The sequence below is a fragment of the Artemia franciscana genome, unplaced genomic scaffold, assembly GCF_032884065.1.
Source record: "Artemia franciscana unplaced genomic scaffold, ASM3288406v1 Scaffold_867, whole genome shotgun sequence".
Lineage (NCBI taxonomy): Eukaryota > Metazoa > Arthropoda > Branchiopoda > Anostraca > Artemiidae > Artemia > Artemia franciscana.
The window spans coordinates 518,199-538,006 of NW_027068640.1; the positions used below are offsets into that span (position 1 = coordinate 518,199).

At 36.2% G+C, this 19,808-nt stretch overlaps 1 protein-coding gene across 6 annotated transcripts in view; it reads left to right on the top strand.

The window, feature by feature from the left end:
* The first annotated feature begins 5,889 nt into the window (after nt 1-5,889).
* Nucleotides 5,890-19,808, top strand: part of LOC136043712 (circadian locomoter output cycles protein kaput-like) — a 311,923-nt gene continuing 298,004 nt past the window's right edge. For 4 of the 6 annotated variants that reach the window (XM_065728604.1, XM_065728609.1, XM_065728608.1 and 1 more), the window contains exon 1: nt 5,918-6,121. In XM_065728604.1, coding sequence (XP_065584676.1) covers nt 6,075-6,121 — 47 coding nt within the window. In that variant the 5' untranslated portion in view covers nt 5,918-6,074. Of the gene's footprint in view, nt 6,122-19,808 lie in introns of all 6 variants that reach the window. The other 2 variants (XM_065728606.1, XM_065728607.1) reach the window with 2 other exon arrangements.

Here is a 19,808-nt window from a genome sequence, read left to right on the forward strand (position 1 = left end):
AGAAGAGGATGAACTTATTTTTTAGACGAGTGAAACTGAAACAGAATGGTCGATAAAATCGATTGTGAGAGATGAAAACACAAAACAGAACAGAAAACAACAAAAACATGGGTAAATATCACAACTGATGACAAAATATTATCCATCATAGCTCAGAAAACACTTCAAGCAACGGAAAGGCATCTTAAGTATAAACGAATTACAGCATTTAATCATCATCTTTACTGACAAAGTCAGATGGGAAACCACAGAGGCTATATAACTAGGTAGTTTAGGGGATTCAAAACACGAGTTCTCAATTACGACTGAGTCCTGGTCTTGGAAGACTTTTTAAAGTCTATCAATGCACAATCGTTTTGATTTTCATTCAAATTTCAGAAGCTTTTTTTGCTTAAGGATCATATGAAACACGCAGCTTGTAGTCGAGAAATAGCATTTATTTTCTATCAACTATTTATTAGTTGCATTAGTTAGTTAATTATTAGATAATCATGCCAGGTTTTGGTAGAGGACAACAGATAGGGGAATGCCCTACAGATAGGTAGAGTACCTCCATAGGAGGCTTAGACCAAGTGGGACCTTGTCTCAGGGGGGTCCATAATAGAAACTGGGAAACCCTCCGCTGAGGGTTATAATTACAGGTGGAGGAGGAAGAAGACCCCTCAAATGTACACTCAACATGGCCCACTGCCGTGTTCACACGTCAGATGAGTTACAAGCCTTCTCCCAGTAATGTGTTAAATTGCACTGTGATGCAGAACACCATCGTGGGAGGATCCTCTATAGGAGGACAACTGCAGCAGGGCGTAAGATCCAGGTTTATGGACAACGGCCTCTCTAAAGGGCTGCCTCGACCCTTTCGGGGTACCTGCAAGACTGGGAAACTTGCGGTCAATTTTTCCCACTTGAGGAGTGGCGCCCCTTGAGGAAAATATAGCCTAGTAAACAACACAGCACTCGTACGGGATTCTGATTATTGGATATTTTTCTGGGCTTAGTTTGTTTTGATGGGTGTTTTCGGGCTGAAAAACCTCTTCCTAGCTGATTTATCTACTATGGGCTGCCTCCCCGTAGTAGCATAATATTTGTAGGCATGAATATATAATGAGTCGGAGGTACTAGGCTTGGGACTGTCTGTGCAGGATTTCGGCTCTTGTTGATAGAAGAGCATCGCCAAGTGCTGAAAACCATGTTGTGACCAAAATGGGCCCAGGATTGCACAAAGCCTCCAGCTTACTGGAGGTCCCAGGGACTTCTTACTGTCCTGTTCTAAGCCAGCTTAAGCGCTTCGGTGTAGACTTGAGAAGATATGTTGGTCCCCATCCTGCACAGGTATCCGGGATCACTGCTTTTCCTGAGGCCAAAATAATTTCAAAGGTTTAAAGAACATGAAAATTGGAACTTGGAATGTTACGACGTTAAAAAATGACTATCGCATCGACATTTTGACTGACGAATTCAGACGGTTTGAACTGGATTTATTAGGAGTTTCAGAAACTCATATCCCAGGGGTAGGAAGCATGAAATTAGGTGACATAGAATTTGTTTACTCAGGCAGAAAGGATGGGGTACATAGACAGGGAGTAAGGCTCATGATGAATAAGGAAGCTGCTAAGTCTTGTTTAGGCTGGGAAGGTATTAATAATATAATTCTAATTGCTCATTTTATGACTAAAAAGTTCAGGGTATCAGTTATAGCAGTATATGCCCCTGTTGAACCAACTGATGGAGATACTAGTGACTCAGATGAATTTTACTTACAGTTACAGAAGCAAATAGACAGGGTCCCAGGTAGAAATATGGTGTTTTTGCTGGGAGATTTTAATGCCCAGGTCGGTAGAAATAGGGATAGGTGGTATCCTAGCCTAGGTAAATTTGGTGTAGGAAAAGAAAAACAGTAATGGCTATAGGCTTTTGCAATTTTGTAGGTATAACAACCTAGTTATAACCAATACGGTGTTTGGTCACAATTTTACTTACAGTTACAGGAGCAAATAGACAGGGTACCAGGTAGAAATATGGTGTTTTTGCTGGGAGATTTTAATGCCCAGGTTGGTAGAAATAGGGATAGATGGTATCCTAGCCTAGGTAAATTTGGTGTAGGAAAAGAAAACAGTAATGGCTATAGGCTTTTGCAATTTTGTAGGTATAACAACCTAGTTGTAACCAATACGGTGTTTGGTCACAAAATGGCCCATAAGTTGGGTATCAGCCCATAAGTTGGGTACATGGTATTCACGTGATGGTAAGACAGCAAACCTTATTGATTATGTTATTGTAAACAGAAGACTAGCAAGATCAATACAAGATACTAGGGTGTATAGGAGTGCTGTTATTGATGTTAAAAGTAAAGCTCACCATCTAATTGTGTCCAAGGTTAATTTAAAGCTGAAATTTCGGAAGCGTAACTCCCTCCCGGAAAGTTATGATGTTGGTAGACTCCAGGATGAAAATTTGAGAAAAAACTTCCAGGAACAGTTGAATACTAAACTTGAGAGTTTAAAATTTGACAATGTGGAAGATGGATGGAATAATTTCAGAAAAACAATTTGTGAAGTTGCTGATTTTGTCCTAGGGAAGAGCGCTAAGACTGCAACTAGGAATATTAATGAAAGAGCTTTAGGTTTAATAGAGAGTAGAAGGGGTTTGTATAAGAATTATCTGAGTGATAGGTCGTATGAAAATAAAAGGAATGTAAAGAAAGTGGAGAAAGCATTAAAATATGAACTAAGGAGATGTGAAGTGGAGGCCATGGATAAAATTGCTGAGGATCTGGAAGATGCGGATAGACGGCATAATAGTAAAATATTATACTGGTATGTTAATAAATTGAAAGGGAGTAGCCAATCCGGACTAGTCCCAGTTAAAGATAGAAATGGGGCCACAATTAGTGATAAGGCAAAAGTTGAAGAAAGATGGGTGGAACATTTTGAGAATGTGCTAAACCCAGATACAGTTGCAGGAAAAGATATAGATGAAAATGAAAAAGATTGTGATACCTTGGATGTGAAGGAAGATTTGTTTAGTGAGGAAGAATTAGCGACAGTACTAAAAGGATTAAAAATAATGAGGCCCCAGGTGCTGATAGTATGATTAATGAGCTTCTTAAATATGGTGGCTCTGAGGTTAGGAATAAGCCACCGAAGATTATGAACATGATTTTTGAAAAAGGGGAAGTACCCAATGATTTTAGGAAAACCTTAATTAAACCACTGCATAAGAAAGGTAACAAGAGTGAGTGTCGTAATTATTGAGGCATTAGTCTGGTCTCTGTAGGTAGCAAGTTACTGAGTAATATGATACTTTTTAGACTGAGACATGCTGTAGACAAAATTTTAAGGGAAGAACAATGCGGTTTAAGAAAAGGTAGAGGATGTGTCGACCATGTTTTCACTCTTAAGTTAATAATTGAGAAGTCCCTTCGCTGTCAAACACCTTTGGTCCTCAGTTTTATCGATTATGAGCAAGCTTTAGATTCTGTTGATAGAAGAGCGTTAACAAAGGTATTATCGTTATATGGTATACCAGAAAAATACATTAAAGTTATTTGTGCTATGTACGAAAATAATACTGCTGCGGTTAAGGTAGGAAAAGAGGTTAGCAACTGGTTTTGTATTAAATCAGGAGTTAAGCAGGGTTGTGTTCGGATCATTTTGATGGACTTCGTCTTAAGGAGCACAGGAAAGGCAATTGGAGACCATGGAATCAAATGGTGAGGAAGAACGCTCCTGGACTTAGATTATGCTGATGATTTAAGTATATTGGATGAAAGTGTGAGCAAAATGAATGAATTTTTGGAGATTTTGCGAGTTCAGGGTGCTAAAATAGGCTTGAAAATTAATATTAAGAAGACTATGTCACTTAGGCAAGGAATAAATGAAGATGAACAGGTGACATTAGGTAACGAAAAGATTGATCAGGTTGGGAGCTTCAGTTACCTTGGTAGTATTATTAGTAAAGATGGTGGGAGCAGTGATGATGTTAAAAGTAGAATAGCTAAGGCTCAGGGCGTTTTTTCACAGTTAAAAAAAGTTTGGAAGAATAGAAAGATAAGTCTACAAACCAAGATTAGAATATTGGGAGCTACGGTGATGATAGTGGTCAAATATGGCTCTAAAGCATGGGCACTCCGAAAAGCAGATGAAAAGCAAATTGCCTACGGATTGTTCTGGGTACCCGGCTGACTGACCGTATTTCAAACAGTAGGTTGTACGAAAAGTGTGTTTCAATCCCGTTTTCTAGGGCTATAATGAAAGAAAGGTTGTGATGGCTAGGCCACGTTCTACGGATGAAGGATGACAGATTACCGAAGATTATCCTTTTTGGCCAATCGTCTGGGGCTACACGGAAAGCAGGTCGTCCTTGTCTGGGTAGGGAGGATGTCATAAATAAAGATTTAAAGGAAATGGGAACTTCCTGGGAGGGTGTAAAGAGGGAGGCTTTAAATAGATTAGGATGGAGGAGGAGCGTGCGTAGCTGTGCTGGCCTCAGGCCACTTGGTGCTGCAGTGAGTTATTATTATTATTATTAGTAGTAGTAGTAGTATTTGCTACTCCGTCCGGGATATCGGAAGTCGTAGTATTCTCAGATCCTTACAGTCCATCATAATTTTTCCTAATAGTGCCTTTATCCGCTAAATTATTCAAGTCATGAAAGCCATACTTTTTTGCCAGCCCTTTTTTGAGGTAATTTTTTGCCAGCCCTTTTTTGAGCATTGCTAAATAGAAAGCAGAAGCTGTTGCAAAATAATAACAATAAAAAAAACAAAACAAAAAACAATACCCCCTTAAAGAGAAAACATTTTGATGTACAATTGATTGACATTTTCTCTATCGCTGGGGTTGAACTAATATCATATGCTCTAATTTTTGGTACCAGAACAAGCCAAGGGAAATGATAACTAGCATTTCTTAGTCCTCGCCTGTTATCTTTTTGCATTTCCATGACAGAGCAACCCTTCTACAGTTGTCACTAATTTTGTATTTTCAAAATACTTTCTTTAACCTTTACCTTACCCTACTATGATACCCCCCCCCGAAAAAAAAGAATTGAAAGAAATGAGTACATAAAGATAAATACTGTAGGATATACCGCGCCATAGATTCTGTCTATATTTTGAATGTAGTTAGAACATTCCAAAAGTTGTTCTTTCCTTCATTATTTTTATTCGTCACACTTTTCCTATGACTGCTCAATTTTGTATATGTTGAGATTTTCTAGAAGGAAAATTTACTTGGGAAGAAATTGACCGCGTGTAGTTCTCCGGGGGAAATCTTCAGGGGCAATTTTCTGCAAAGGAGGAGTTTTCCAGGCATATTCCATGTTGAATTTTCATCAGGGGAGAACTTTCCGGGAGGGGCAACTTTCTGGGGTAATTTTCCAGAGATAAGTCTGATTTTTAAGAGGAGTGGGGAATAAACTTTGTGCAATCCGTTTAATAAAAAACACCTAGCATCATTCATTCTAGGTATAATTAGTGTGAACTACTATTATTTCTAGTATGGACCATTACTAAATTACTCATTGTAGCATTACTACGTTTGTTCATTAAAGGTTATTTACACTTTTACTTCAGAAAGTCGTATTAATCTTACTAAAATGTTTCGTTTCACACAGAATAATGTTTTCTTTTTTTTGTGTTAACTCCCCCCATTTTTCGGTCACGAATGCTCCAAATTCATTCGGTATTCTATCAACCCGATCTTGAATCACCTTTGTTATCGACTGCTGTTAAATTATTAATTTTCAGACCAGCAATACTGCGTATTCTAAATTACGCTTAACATTTGCTTTAGTTTTATCCTCGGAAAAGTTTTCTTTCTACAGTATCAAGAGGAGCTCTCTTGCTTTGGCTGACTCCTCCCTTTTCTCGTCGCAGACACTCGATATATTTCAGATAATTCTCCAGGACCATTCTAGTTTTGTGACAGCCACAGTTTTAGGATGTAATATAAAACTTCTTTTTCAAAACATGACACATATTTTATACCGCCCGTACAGACCCTGAGCATATACGTCAGAATCTTAGTTTAGTTGCTTTCACAATATATGTCATGGTATTCTGATTTTTGAAAATGGATACAAACAAAATTGGAATGAATATACCTAAGAACCTCCCAAGGTTAGAGCACTAGCTTAATTCTAGATTATAATGCCCAGTTCTTATTGTTCAGATGTAGGCTAAGTTCCTCAACTTTGTTGCATTAATTTTAATTGTGTTTGCTGTCAATGCTCTTTCAACAACATATGTTCCTAGTACTTTTACAGATTTGTTTTTTTTATTCGGCTACTAATTATTTTTATTATTCAAATACAAAATAATTTTATATTTGAAGAGAAAACCCTGGAACTTTCAAAAAGGGAGAGGCTGAAAATACATTGGATTAAGACTTTCAACTATATTTTATAAATTTTCTTGCAATTTAGGGCAAATGCTTCTACTGGACAGGACTTTTACGGTTAACTAAAATAATGTAATATCCAGAAGCATAAAAAGTGAAATTTTCAGGAAAACTTAACGTTTGAAAAGAAAATATGACACATATGAGCAAAACCCTGTTTTCTGGGAACCGCCCCTTCGCCTCCCGAGTCGGGAAGCACCAATACCAAAATGTGGAAAAAAAATAGAAGTTTGCTTAGGTAAAACCACTAGGAAAGGTGGGAGTGGAATTGTAGTATTGTTCTTATTTGAAGGGGAGGATGAAATTATAATTTTTTTTTATTTAACTATTTGAAGAGGGTTCTGAAAGCCAATTTTTGAAAAAAGGTGGGAGGAAGTCTATTCCCCACGGAACACAAGTATTTTTATTTCTTTATGTACAAAGCAAAGTCGTTACGCGCCATATTAGTTACGCGCCATATTAGTTACGCGCCATTGTAGTTGTGTCCCTGTGTCCCACCTGTGAATATAGATAGATTTATATATGTGTTTCAAACTACGTAAAAATTGCGAATATACAACATTCTTGGCTTTCCCATTGTCTGTCCATATACAAAGCCCTATGTACTAATAATGACGTCATATGCAAACGCTCTTTTTACAAACAAACAAACATGCATACACACAACTCGTTTTTATATAGATAGATAGATAGATAGATACAATACAAATTAACTACGTAAAACTTGTGAATATACAACAGTCTTCGCTGTCCCATTGTCTGTGCGTATAAATAGATTGTCAGGTTTACCGACCCTCAAAGATGCAACATACAATTGTACATTGGTAAAGCAATCTGTATTAAGATCTATACCGCATTTTTCTAGTGATTGCCCTTGAGCTTTGTTGATGGTGGTTGCAAATGCTAATCGAATTGGGAGTTGCAATCTTTTAAATTGAAAAAGCAGATCCGTTGGAATCATGGGAATGCGAGGAATAAGAACAGCCTCACCCTCATAAGGCCCTGTCAAGATTGTGGCATCTATTAGGTTTTCCATTGTTTTTTTTTTACGGCAAGTCGCGTGCCATTGCAAAGCTTTAGTGGGTTGATATTTCTTAAAAGTATTATTGGTACGCCTATTTTTACTTGTAGCAGGTGTGGTAGACACCCTGAAGGATCTATGGAATTTAAAAATTCAGATGGATAATTAACCGCTTCATTTGGTTCCGAAATACAAATTAACTGCGTAAAACTTGCGAATATACAACATTCTTCGCTGTCCAATTCTCGCTGCATATAAATAGATTGTCAGGTTTACCGACCCTCGAACATGCAACGTACAATTGTCCATGGGAAAAACAATCAGTATTAAGATCAATACCACATTTTTCTAATGATTGACCTTGAGCTTTGTTAATGGTGATTGCAAATGCTAATCGAATTGGGAATTGCAATCTTTTAAATTGAAAAGGCAGATCTGTTGGAATCATGGGAATGCGAGGAATTAGAACAGCCTCACCCTCAAAAGGCCCTGTCAGGATTGTGGCCTCTATTAGGTTTTCCATTGTTTTTTTTACGGCAAGTCGAGTGCCATTGCAAAGCTTTGGTGGGTTTATGTTACGTAACAATATTATTGGTACGCCTATTTTTAGTTGTAGCACGTGTGGTGGAAACCCTGAAAGATCTATGGAATTTAAAAATTCAGATGGATAATTAACCACTTCATTTGGTTCCAAAACTGTGTCGACTGACTTGTAAAGGACTGCCTGGTCTTGAATCTTGGTCAAAACAATATTGTTGATTTCGTGGACGTCTATATTTTTGGGTGCGAGAATCGCTCTTTCACTTAGCCATTTATTATTTTTATAATTTTTTAGAATATTCGGAAATACTTTTTCAATCAATTCATTTTTGGACGTCACTAAATTACAGAAATCAGCAGGTAGTTGTATACGTCCTGAAATTGAGTCTACTGGGAGCTTTCCGTTTCCCATTGCCAGCAATTGATCTGAAAATGTTTGACCAGAGTCATCGTTTTGCAATCGGACACGCATATTTGTAGTTAATTTTAATGTTTTTACGTGTGCCAATAAATTAGAATTTTTCAGGCAAGCATTCATTTCGTCTGCAGGAGTTGATCTAGGTATTATAGGTAATGTTTGCCTGAAATCTCCCGCAAGCAATATTAAGGTGCTGCCAAAGGGTTTCGACTTCCCTCGCAAATCTTTAAAGCATTGATCCAGAGCCTCGAGCGATTTTTTGTGTGCCATTGTGCACTCATCCCAAATAATAAGTTTGCATTGCTGCAATACTTTACCCATCCCAGATGATTTGGAAATATTGCACGTGGGAGTTTCTGTAGAATGCAAGTTCAGAGGCAATTTCAAAGCGGAATGAGCAGTTCTTCCACCAGGCAGCAATGTTGCGGCTATTCCGGACGACGCAATTGCCAACGCTATATCATTTTTAGATCGAATAGATGCCAGAATCAGTTTTATCACAAACGTTTTACCAGTACCTCCTGGCGCATCCATTTCTATCACTGATGAAGTACAATTGTAAAAATTTATGATTCTCGCCTGAGAATGGTAGAAGGGACCCTGCTTTATGATAAATTTGCCCTTTTACTTTGAAAGTAGACATAAATTGATCTGGATTTTCGATTTGGGCTCCAAACGACGTCATTTGGAAACATGAGTTGTATTGTCTGATTTTTGACAAAAAACGCTTAGATTCTGACGTAGTTCCAGTAAGGAAAGTCTTCAATGGCTCTGGTGGTGCAGCCAATAGAGGAAGTTTAACTTTTCCTGAGGCGCAACACATTCCCATTGTTTCACCATTGAATTTCAAGGCCTTGCAATAGGGACAAATTTTAGACATTGTCCCGATTTGAACACATCTACTCAAGCTATAATCATCGACTGGGTTGTACCTGAATGCCAGGCGATAACTTTCAGATTGCTCTGATTCCTCGGCACGCTTTCTTTTCTTACTTTCTCTATCAGCAGCAAGCCTGTTTCCCTGCTGGTCTTTTGATTCCTCGGCACGCCTTCTTTTTTCACTTTCTCTTTTAGCAGCAAGTCTGCTTCTGCGTTGCTCTTTCTCTATCAGCCTCAAGCCTGTTTCCCTGCTGGTCTTTTGATTCCTCGGCACGCCTTCTTTTTTCACTTTCTCTTTTAGCAGCAAGTCTGCTTCTGCGTTGCTCTAGTAGTTCCTCGGCACGCCTTCTTTTTTCACTTTCTCTTTTAGCAGCAAGTCTGCTTTCGCGTTGCTCTGGTAGTTCCTCGGCACGCTTTCTTTTCTGACTTTCTCTATCAGCAGCAAGTTTTTTGGCATAGACTCTTTGAGCATCTTCATCAGTCATTATAAACTTAAGCATTAATAGAATTCTACGCGAACATACGTCTTATATAACTTAAATGACGTCACGCCTTCAAAGCAAAAATGATGGCAACTAATTTCATGACGTCAGCCGAAACATGACGGCGAACATATGTCTTATATAACTTGAATGACGTCACCTTCAAAGCAAAAATGATGGCAGCTAATTTCATGACGTCAGCCGAAACATGACGTCACCTGATCCATCCACAGATCCACACACAGACAACTTATTTTTATATATATAGATATATACTAGCTGTTGGGGTGCCCCGCGCGCGTAAGTCGTTACGCGCCATATTAGTTACGTGCCATTGTAGTTGTGTCCTTGTGTCCGACCTATGAATATAGATATATATATATATATATATATATATATATATATATATATATATATATATATATATATATATATATATATATATATATATATATATATATATATATATATATATATATATATATATATATATATATATATATATATATATTTAACTACGTAAAACTTGCGAATATACAACATTCTTCGCTGTCCCATTGTCTGTACATATAAATAGATTGTCAGGTTTACCGACTCTTGAACATGCAACACATAATTGTCCATGGGAAAAACAATCCGTATTCAGATCTATACCTCATTATTCTTATGATTGCCCTTGAGCTTTGTTGATGGTGATTGCTAATCAAACATTCCCTGTGTCCCCATCGTCATTTATATATCCCCCTGTGCCCCCCGGCGTCCCCGTTGTAGTTGTGTCCCTGTGTCCCAATCGTCATTTATAGTCGACAAACATGACGTCTGTCGACACACACGTCCCAGTCATCATTTGTGTCCCGGTGTCCCAGTCTGTAATTTCTCTTTGAGTGTCCCGGTCGTCATTTATATTCCCTTTTTTTTAGTTTTCTTTTTCTCCTTTATTTTTCAGTTTTTTCCTTTTTTTAGATTTTTTTTCTTTTTCAGTTTTTAATTTTTTTATTAATTTTTAGTTGTTTTTTTTTCTTTTTAGTTTTTTTGCTGTTTTTACCCTTTTTTAGTTTTTTTTAGTTTTCTTCTTTTTTAATTTTTAGTTTTTTTACATTTTTTTAGTTTTTTTTTTAGTTTTTTAACTTTTTTAGTTTTTTTAGTAGTTTTTACCTGTTTTTTAGTTTTTTTTTAGTTTTTTTTTCTTTTTTAGTTTTTTTTCTTCTTTTGTATTAATGCTAAAGCCAAGGTTCGAACCTGGAACCTCTCGGACCTAGAACCTGGAACATAACGCTTTACCAACTGAGCTACTGTATTTGTATCGGATTAACGACGCTTCTTGACTACTAAGGTCCCTGCGTCGGCCCTGTAGTGCATTCCTGCAGCACGGTTCGATCTCTGGGTCCCGTATTCCCACGCTAAGGTCAAACCCACTGCGCCAACACGGGTAGTTATATAACTGAACTACTTCAGCTTGAATACATTTGTTTTTGAATTGGTATGTGATGAAACAATTCAGACGTCATATGCGGAAAGTGTCGTCACTCGACACACAGACACATAGACAACTTATTTTGATATAGATAGATTATTTAGAATTAACGACGCTTCTTGACTACTAAGGTCCCTGCGTCGGCCCTGCAGTGCATTCCTGCAGCGTGATTCGATCTCTGGGTCCCGTATTATCAGGCTAAGGTCAAATCCACTGCGCCACCACAGGACTTTAACACTTATAGATTTTAGTCCATCTTCAATTTGAAAGTGGTGCCTGCCTGCTTGCCTGCTAGAACGGAGCTTTCCACTCGAAAGCAGAAATATGGTTTGATGAAACGAAAGCTTGGCTGCATAACTTCAGATCTTCTCTCTGACATAGGCTATATAACTCCACTTCACTTGGCACACCATAGGCTCTGGCTCGTGGACAAGCAAAAACCATCCTTTTTGGCCCCAGGCAAGAGTTTTACGGAGCTTTCCAAAATGTAATGCCACATTCATCAATCCGGCCTGAGGTCCACACTTTCTGTAAAAACCGCACAGGATAGACCCTTACCAGTTTCCAGGAATAAGCTGAGATCGGCGGCCTAGGAAAAAAAAAAACGGGACAAGACCAAAGTGTGGCTCTCGCAACACAATTAGATGTAGTGCCTTGTAAAATTACGTTTTTTTTATTGTACATTCGATTTTGCCTCAGCCTGTCTTTTGCCATTATGAAAGGCATATCGCCAAGCTTTTGTTTCTTTTAACTGATTAGGTAGTGGGACAAAAACTTTTCCTTTTGCTTCGGCTTGTCTTTTGTCATTATGAAAGACATATCGCCAAACCTTTGTTTCTTTTAATTGTTCAGATGGTGGAACAAAAACTTCTTTTTTTTCCGAAGATTTATCTATTCCAGAATTTTGATTTCCAAAGGTATGGTAGGCATTGATGACCTTATCCATGTCAAGATCCAAATCTCAATCATCATCGCAATCATTCTCAATTTGTTTGGTTCGTTTTACCTGGGCTTGTCTTTCGTCATTATGAAATACATACTGCCGAACCTTAGTTTTTTTTTAATAAAGGTTTGATAGGCATTGATGAACTTATCGATGTCAAAAATCCCAAACCCTATTATCATCGCTATCATTTTCAATTTTGAAACGTTTTGATTCTCGCTGTCCAGGTTGATTTTCATTGACTCGCTCAAATGCTCAGTGTCGCATGTCTATTAACCGCGTTTGTCTTTGCTCTTCTTTTTCATTTTTGACTTGCTCACATGCTCGGGGTCGCATGTCTTCTAATCGCGTGTGTCTTTGCTCATCATTTTCATTTTTGAAACGCCACAGCTGTTCTCTGAACCGCGTGTGTGTTTGCTCTTCATTTTCCTTTTAAACTCGCTCATATGCTCGGTGTCGCAAGTCTTCTAACCGCATGTGCTTTTGGTCTTCATTTTCATTTTTGACACGCTCTAACTGTTGTTTTCGCGTATCTTCTAACCACGTGTGTCTTTGCTCTTCATTTTCATTTTTGACACGTTTTTAGATTTTGATTACTTCAGCAAAGGCCTTTGCTTTAGCTGCCTGTAAAGGTATTTTCGAAATTGACGGTGCACATTTTCGTGTTCTAGGCCTTCCTAAAGGCATTGTGAAGCTGGTTACGTTCAAACCTGTATGCCTATTCACTTATCGAGTTTTTTTTATATCAAGCAAAGAAACAAACTAATTTCAAAATTGTCAGGCATATTACTAGTTTGAGTTAAAACATTACAATTATTGTTCAAATACCGTGAATAGCTGAACTAAACTTAAAAAAAATTCAACTTTTTTTCATGTCTTAAATACTTTCCATTTGTAATGTTGTATGCGTCATAGATATAAAACGATAAATTGACTCTTGTGGTGGGGGGGGGGGTGGTGGGAATGAAATAATTCATAAAACTTTTGGTTTTATTTTTTAAGGTTTTGAATTTTTGTAATCCCTTGTCAAAATATATACAACTGTATTTGTTATTACTAGTTTTTTGCTCTTTAAGCAATTGCATATAAACTTATCCATACATGAAAATCTTCAGTTTTTTTCACATAAATTTGGCAAGTGTGAGAACGCTATTGCAATACTGATGTATATAAAAGTAACGTCGCTCACATAAATACTTTTTTTTTTTAACACCGATGGTTTACTAAGCTTGAAACTTTTGGTTTACTTTTTTAAAGTTTTTGAATTACTGTAATCCTTTGTTAAAATATATACAATATTTTTCCAATTACCATCTTTTTTTGCTCTTCAATCAATTTAATGTCTTTTCATACTGTCTCTTTTCAAAGATATTTGATTATTGAAGCGAGTCCGATTTCTAACAACGATTTTAACTAAGCTTCAAACTTTTGGTTTTCTTTTTTAAGGTTTTTGAATTTTGGAATACTACTACTACCACTACTAATAACTCACTGCAGGACCAAGCCGCCTGAGGCCAACACAGCTACGCACGCTCGTCCTACAACCTAATCTCTTTACATCCTCCCAGGAATTCATATTACCTTTAAAGCTTTATTTATGACATCCTTCCAACCCAGACGAGGGCAACCTGCTTTCCGTGTAGCCCCAGACTGTTGGCCAAAAAGTACGATTTTCGGCAATCTGGCATCCTTCATCCGCAAAATATGGCCTAGCCATCTCAATCTTTCTTTCATTATAGCCCTAGAAAGCGGGATTGAACCATATTTTTGTACAACCTACTGTTTGAAATACGGTGGGTCAGCCGGGTAACCAGAACAATCCGTAGGCAATTTCTCTGGAAAACATCTAATAAATTTTCATCTGCTTTTTGGAGCACCCATGCTTCAGAGCCGTATTTGACCACTGTCACCACTGTAGCTTCCATTATTCTAATCTTGGTTTGCAGACTTATCTTTCTATTCTTCATAATTTTTTTTTAACTGTGAAAAAACACCCTGAGCCTTAGCTATTCTACTTTTAACATCTTCACTGCTTTCACCGTCCTTACTAATAATACTACCAAGGTAAGAAAAGCTGCCCTCCTGATCAATCTTTTCGTTACACAGCGTCACCTTTTCATCTTCACTTATTCCTAGCCTTATCCCTTGTTAAAATATATACAAGTACTTCTGCAATTAAAAGTTTTTTCATCTTTACGCAATTTAATGTCTTTTCATACTAAGGCTATTCAAAGATATAAAGTCTGATTTCTAACAACGATATATACTAAACATCAAAATTTTGGTTTTGTTTTTTAAGGTTTTTGAATTGTTGCAATCCCTTGTCAAAATTTATAGAAATATTTTTGCAATCACCTGTTTTTTTCTCTTTAATAAATTCAATGTAAACTTTTCCATGCATGAAAATCTTCAATTTTTTCACATAAGTGCGACGAGTGTGAATGACATCATTCTCATTGTTTTGTTTTTTTTGTTATTAAGGATCTTGACGAATTTTCTCAGACTCCTGATCTATCTAGATCGCTTTTTATGCGAGAATACTTCAAGATACCAATTTTCCAAAAAAAATACGGAGCCACTTTCCAGAATATGTATAAATATATACAGGATTATGGCTCATTTATGAAGATTGTATATAGTTGTAAGACGGCACTAGACCCTTAAGTCCAAACCAGCGGTGCTGATCTCCTTTTTGTGGCCCTTCAGCCAGAAAGTGCAAGGGGGGACTGGGGGCCAACCATCCTGTGCTTTCACATACCCTTCCTGCTTACCTTCCCCAGATTTCTCCAGGTACCTATTTAGAGCTGGGTCGACTTTGGCTGTGGTCGCAGAGTCACGCCACTAGCCCCCGTCCCAAACCAAATAACCAGATAAACCTGGGATCGAAACAGACGATTTTGATGGCGAACGATGCGAACATGACACAGGAAGCATGTCAAGCAACTTCTTTATACCAGACTTTGGCTTGGTCGGAAAATAAATTGTAGTCATATTTTATTTAAGTACTAGCTGTTGGGGTGGCGCTTCGCGCCACCCCAACACCTAGTTGGTGGGGGCGCTTCGCGCCCCCCTCCAAGCCCCCCCGCGCGCGTAAGTCGTTACGCGCCATATTAGTTACGCGCCATTGTAGTTGTGTCCCTATGTCCCACCTGTGATATATATATATATATATATATATATATATATATATATATATATATATATATATATATATATATATATATATATATATATATATATATATATATATATATATATATATATATATATATATATGTTTTTAACTACGTAAAACTTGCGAATATACAACATTCTTTGCTGTCCCATTGTCTGTGCATATAAATAGATTGTCAGGTTTACCGACTCTTGAACATGCAACATATAATGGTCCATGGGAAAACAATCCGTATTCAGATCTATACCTCATGATTCTAATGATTGCCCTTGAGCTTTGTTGATGGTGATTGCTAATCGACCATTCCCTGAGTCGCCATCGTCATTTATATATCCCCCTGTGCACCCCGGCGTCCCCTTTGTAGTTATGTCCCTGTGTCCCGGTCGTCATTTATATTCCCTGTGTCCCGGTCGTCATTTGTGTCCCGGTGTTCCAGTCTGTGATTTCTCTTTGAGTGTCCCGGGCGTCATTTATATTCCTTGTGTCCCGGTGTCCCGGTCGTCATTTATATCCCCCTGTGCCCCCCGGCGTCCCCATTGTAGTTGTGTCCCTGTGTCCCGGTCGTCATTTATATTCCCTGTGTCCCGGTCGTCATTTGTATCCCGGTGTCCCGGTCTGTATATACATTCGTTTTTTAGTTTTGTTTTTCTCCTTTATTTTTTTCCTTTCTTTTTCTCTTATTTTTCAGTTTTTTCCTTTTTTTTAGTTTTTTCTTTTTTAGTTTTTAGTTTTTTTTTGTTTTTTACCTTTTTTTAGTTTTTCTAGTTTTTTTAGTTTTTTAGCTTTTTTAGTTTTTTTATTAGTTTTTAGTTTTTTTTTAGTTTTTGCCTTTTTTTAGTTTTTTCAGTTTTTTTTAGTTTTTAGTTTTTTACCTTTTTTTAGTTTTTTTTAGTTTTTTAGCTTTTTTAGTTTTTTTTCTTTTTAGTTTTTTTTGTAGTTTTTACCTTTTTTAGTTTTTTTTCTTCTTTTGTATTAGTGTGAAATAATTCAGACGTCATATGCGGACAAACACGACGTCACTCGACAGACAGACAGACAGACATAACCCACAAACAACTTATTTTTATATATATTTATTCATATTTTTTTAGTTTTCTTTTTCTCTTTTATTTTTCAGTTTTTTCCTTTTTTTAGTTTTTTTCTTTTTTAGTTTTTAGTTTTTTTTAGTTTTTTACCTTTTTTTAGTTTTTTTTTAGTTTTTTTAGTTTTTTAGCTTTTTTAGTTTTTTTATTAGTTTTTATTTTTTTTGTAGTTTTTGCCTTTTTTTATTTTTTTCAGTTTTTTTTAGTTATTAGATTTTTACCTTTTTTTAGTTTTTTTTAGTTTTTTAGCTTTTTTAGTTTTTTTTTCTTTTTAGTTTTTTTTGTAGTTTTTACCTTTTTTAGTTTTTTTCTTCTTTTGTATTAGTGTGAAATAATTCAGACGTCATATGCGAACAAACATGACGTCACCTGATCCATCCACAGATCCACACACAGACAACTTGTTTTTATATATATAGATTTTTTTAGTTTTCTTTTTCTCTTTTATTTTTCAGTTTTTTCCTTTTTTTAGTTTTTTTCTTTTTTAGTTTTTAGTTTTTTTTAGTTTTTTACCTTTTTTAGTTTTTTTTAGTTTTTTTAGTTTTTTAGCTTTTTTAGTTTTTTTATTAGTTTTTATTTTTTTTGTAGTTTTTGCCTTTTTTTTATTTTTTTCAGTTTTTTTTTAGTTATTAGATTTTTACCTTTTTTTTAGTTTTTTTTAGTTTTTTAGCTTTTTTAGTTTTTTTTCTTTTTAGTTTTTTTTTTGTAGTTTTTACCTTTTTTAGTTTTTTTCTTCTTTTGTATTAGTGTGAAATAATTCAGACGTCATATGCGAACAAACATGACGTCACCTGATCCATCCACAGATCCACACACAGACAACATATTTTTATATATATAGATTTAGTTGGTATTTTGGATAGGTTACGTTGTGTATTTAATATATGCTATTTCTTACCCCCAACCCCTCCTAATGTGCAAATATACATCCCAAATTTATTTCTAAACTATTATATTTTCATCAAGTTTTGTTTGTCTCCATTAGCATTAACCAAACTTTACTTCTCGAGTGTGTATTATATAACCGACAAGTTAAAAAAAATCAAATCACATAAGATTTAACACATTGTAGGTAGAGCTGTAAAACTTTGATTTTTTTGTGAGGGGGAAGGAGGGAGGGCTAAGGCTTCAAAACTACTCAACATGGCGTAAGGTGATGTCTTGTTGACATTAATTGACAAAAGTAGTCAAAGTGACACCAAAATCAATGGCCAATTAACTTATCCCTTTGAAGAATTGAGGCAATTTACCCAAAGCAGATGAATTTTCATTGGTGACATGATTTGACGTTTATAAAGGTCGATTCCAAAAATGTGTCACTTGTTAATAACGGAAATAAAAATAGTCTCCAATATGTGTTTTAAGTCTCAAAATTTATTTCAGTGAAACGCTTACGTTATGACCTCTGCTAACCTGGCTTTTAATTTCGGAGTTTGTCCTATTTTGAGCACCGAATTGGAAATAATCTTTCCCTTCTTTCCCTTTTATTTAGGAAGCAATATTTTTTTAGATGGTGCTCTTGACGTCGATTGATTGAACTTTTTCTGTTCTTAAATTCCGCAAACATTTGGTTCACAAACAGCAGAATATATTATCTTAACGAAAACACATTTTCTACCAGATCGTAATTTCACTGCAACTATTGCTTAAAACTTGATAAAAACGATTATAAATGCAATGTTCTACCCTGATTGAAGACAACATCTAAAGCCACGTTTTCATTAGGCTTTTTACGGATCAGCGTCAAATGAATCAGCCAGTAGAAAACATTCTTTTCCGATACTGTGTTGAAAAAAAAATTCTCAGTTTCATTGGTTGACTTGATTTCCAGCTTGTCTGTATTAAATAAAAAAAAAAAAATAGTTTTTTAGCTGAAAGTAAGGAGCGACATTAAAACTTAAAACGAACAGAAATTACTCCGTATATGAAATGGGTTGTCCCCTCCGCAATCCCTCGCTCTTTACGCTAAAGCTTTTAATTGTTCTAAAAAGTAGAATTGTGGCAAAGAGTCAAACTTTAGCGTAAAGAGCGAGGGATTGTGGAGGGGACAAACCATTTCATATACGGAGTAATTTCTGTTCGTTTTAAGTTTTAATGTCGCTCCTTACTTTCAGCTAAATAAATTAGTTTTTTTTATTTAATTTCTGAACGTTTTTGAATTAATGCATGTTTGGTTTTGGCTCTCCGCACATAAATTATTAAAATGAAATTTGTATATTAATTCTTTTTTGGCTAAATGGCTTTCTCTTAGTTTTGATTGACGATTTTGAGAAATAAGGGGTGGAGAAGGAGGCCTAGTTGCCCTCCAATTTTTCGGTTACTTAAAAAGGCAACTAGAACTTTTAATTTTTAACGAACGTTTTATTAGTAAAAAATATACGTAACTTAAGAATTAACTTACGTAACAAACTTTCATAACCTTATATTTTTATTATGTATACGAGGGGGTTTGTACCCTCGTTAATACCTCACTCTTTACATTAAATCGTAAGTTTTGTCCCAATTCTTTAAGAATGACCCCTAAATGAGAAAGGCCTTAGAATAAATAGTTGAAATTACTAAAAATACTTTAGCATAAAGAGCGAGGTATTTATCTCCTCCTAAATACCTCGCTCTTTATGCTAAAGTATTATTAGAACCCCTCATATTCGTAATAATATCTGTTCGTTTTAAGTTTCAATGCTACTCCTTCCTTTCATTTGAAAACAGTTTTCATGTTTATTTTTCATTGTTTTCTTCTAGTAATGCTAGAAAATCCTGCGCCCTTTTCATTGAATTTTTCTTCCCCCATGACAAATTCCTCCAAGGAAAGATCCTCCAACATAGCCCCCTCTCCTCAGCCCCACCCCCAAACAAAATAAAATCCCCCTGAAAACGTTTGTACACTTCCCAATAGCCATTACAATATGTAAACACTGGTCAAAGTTCGTAACTTGCAGCCCCTCCCCCAGGGATTGTGGGGGAGTAAGTCATCCCCAAAGACATAGTTATTATAGTTTTCGACTATGTTGAACAAAACGGCTATCTCAAAATTTTGATCCGTTGACTTTGGGAAACAAATGAGCGTGGGAGGTGGCCTAGATGCCCTCCAAAATTTTTGGTCGCTTAAAAAGGGCACTAGAACTTTTCATTTCCGTTAGAATGAGCCCTCTTGCGACATTATAGGACCACTTGGTCGATACGATGTCCCCTGGGAAAAAGAAAAAAAAAAACAAAAAAAAAACAAACAAATAAACACGCACCCGTGATTTGTCTTCTGGCAAAAAAATACAAAATTCCACATTTTGTAGATAGGAGCTTAAAACTTCTACAGTAGGGTTCTCTGATACGATAAATCTGATGGTGTCATTTTCGTTAAGATCCTACGACTTTTAGGGGGTGTTCCCCCTATTT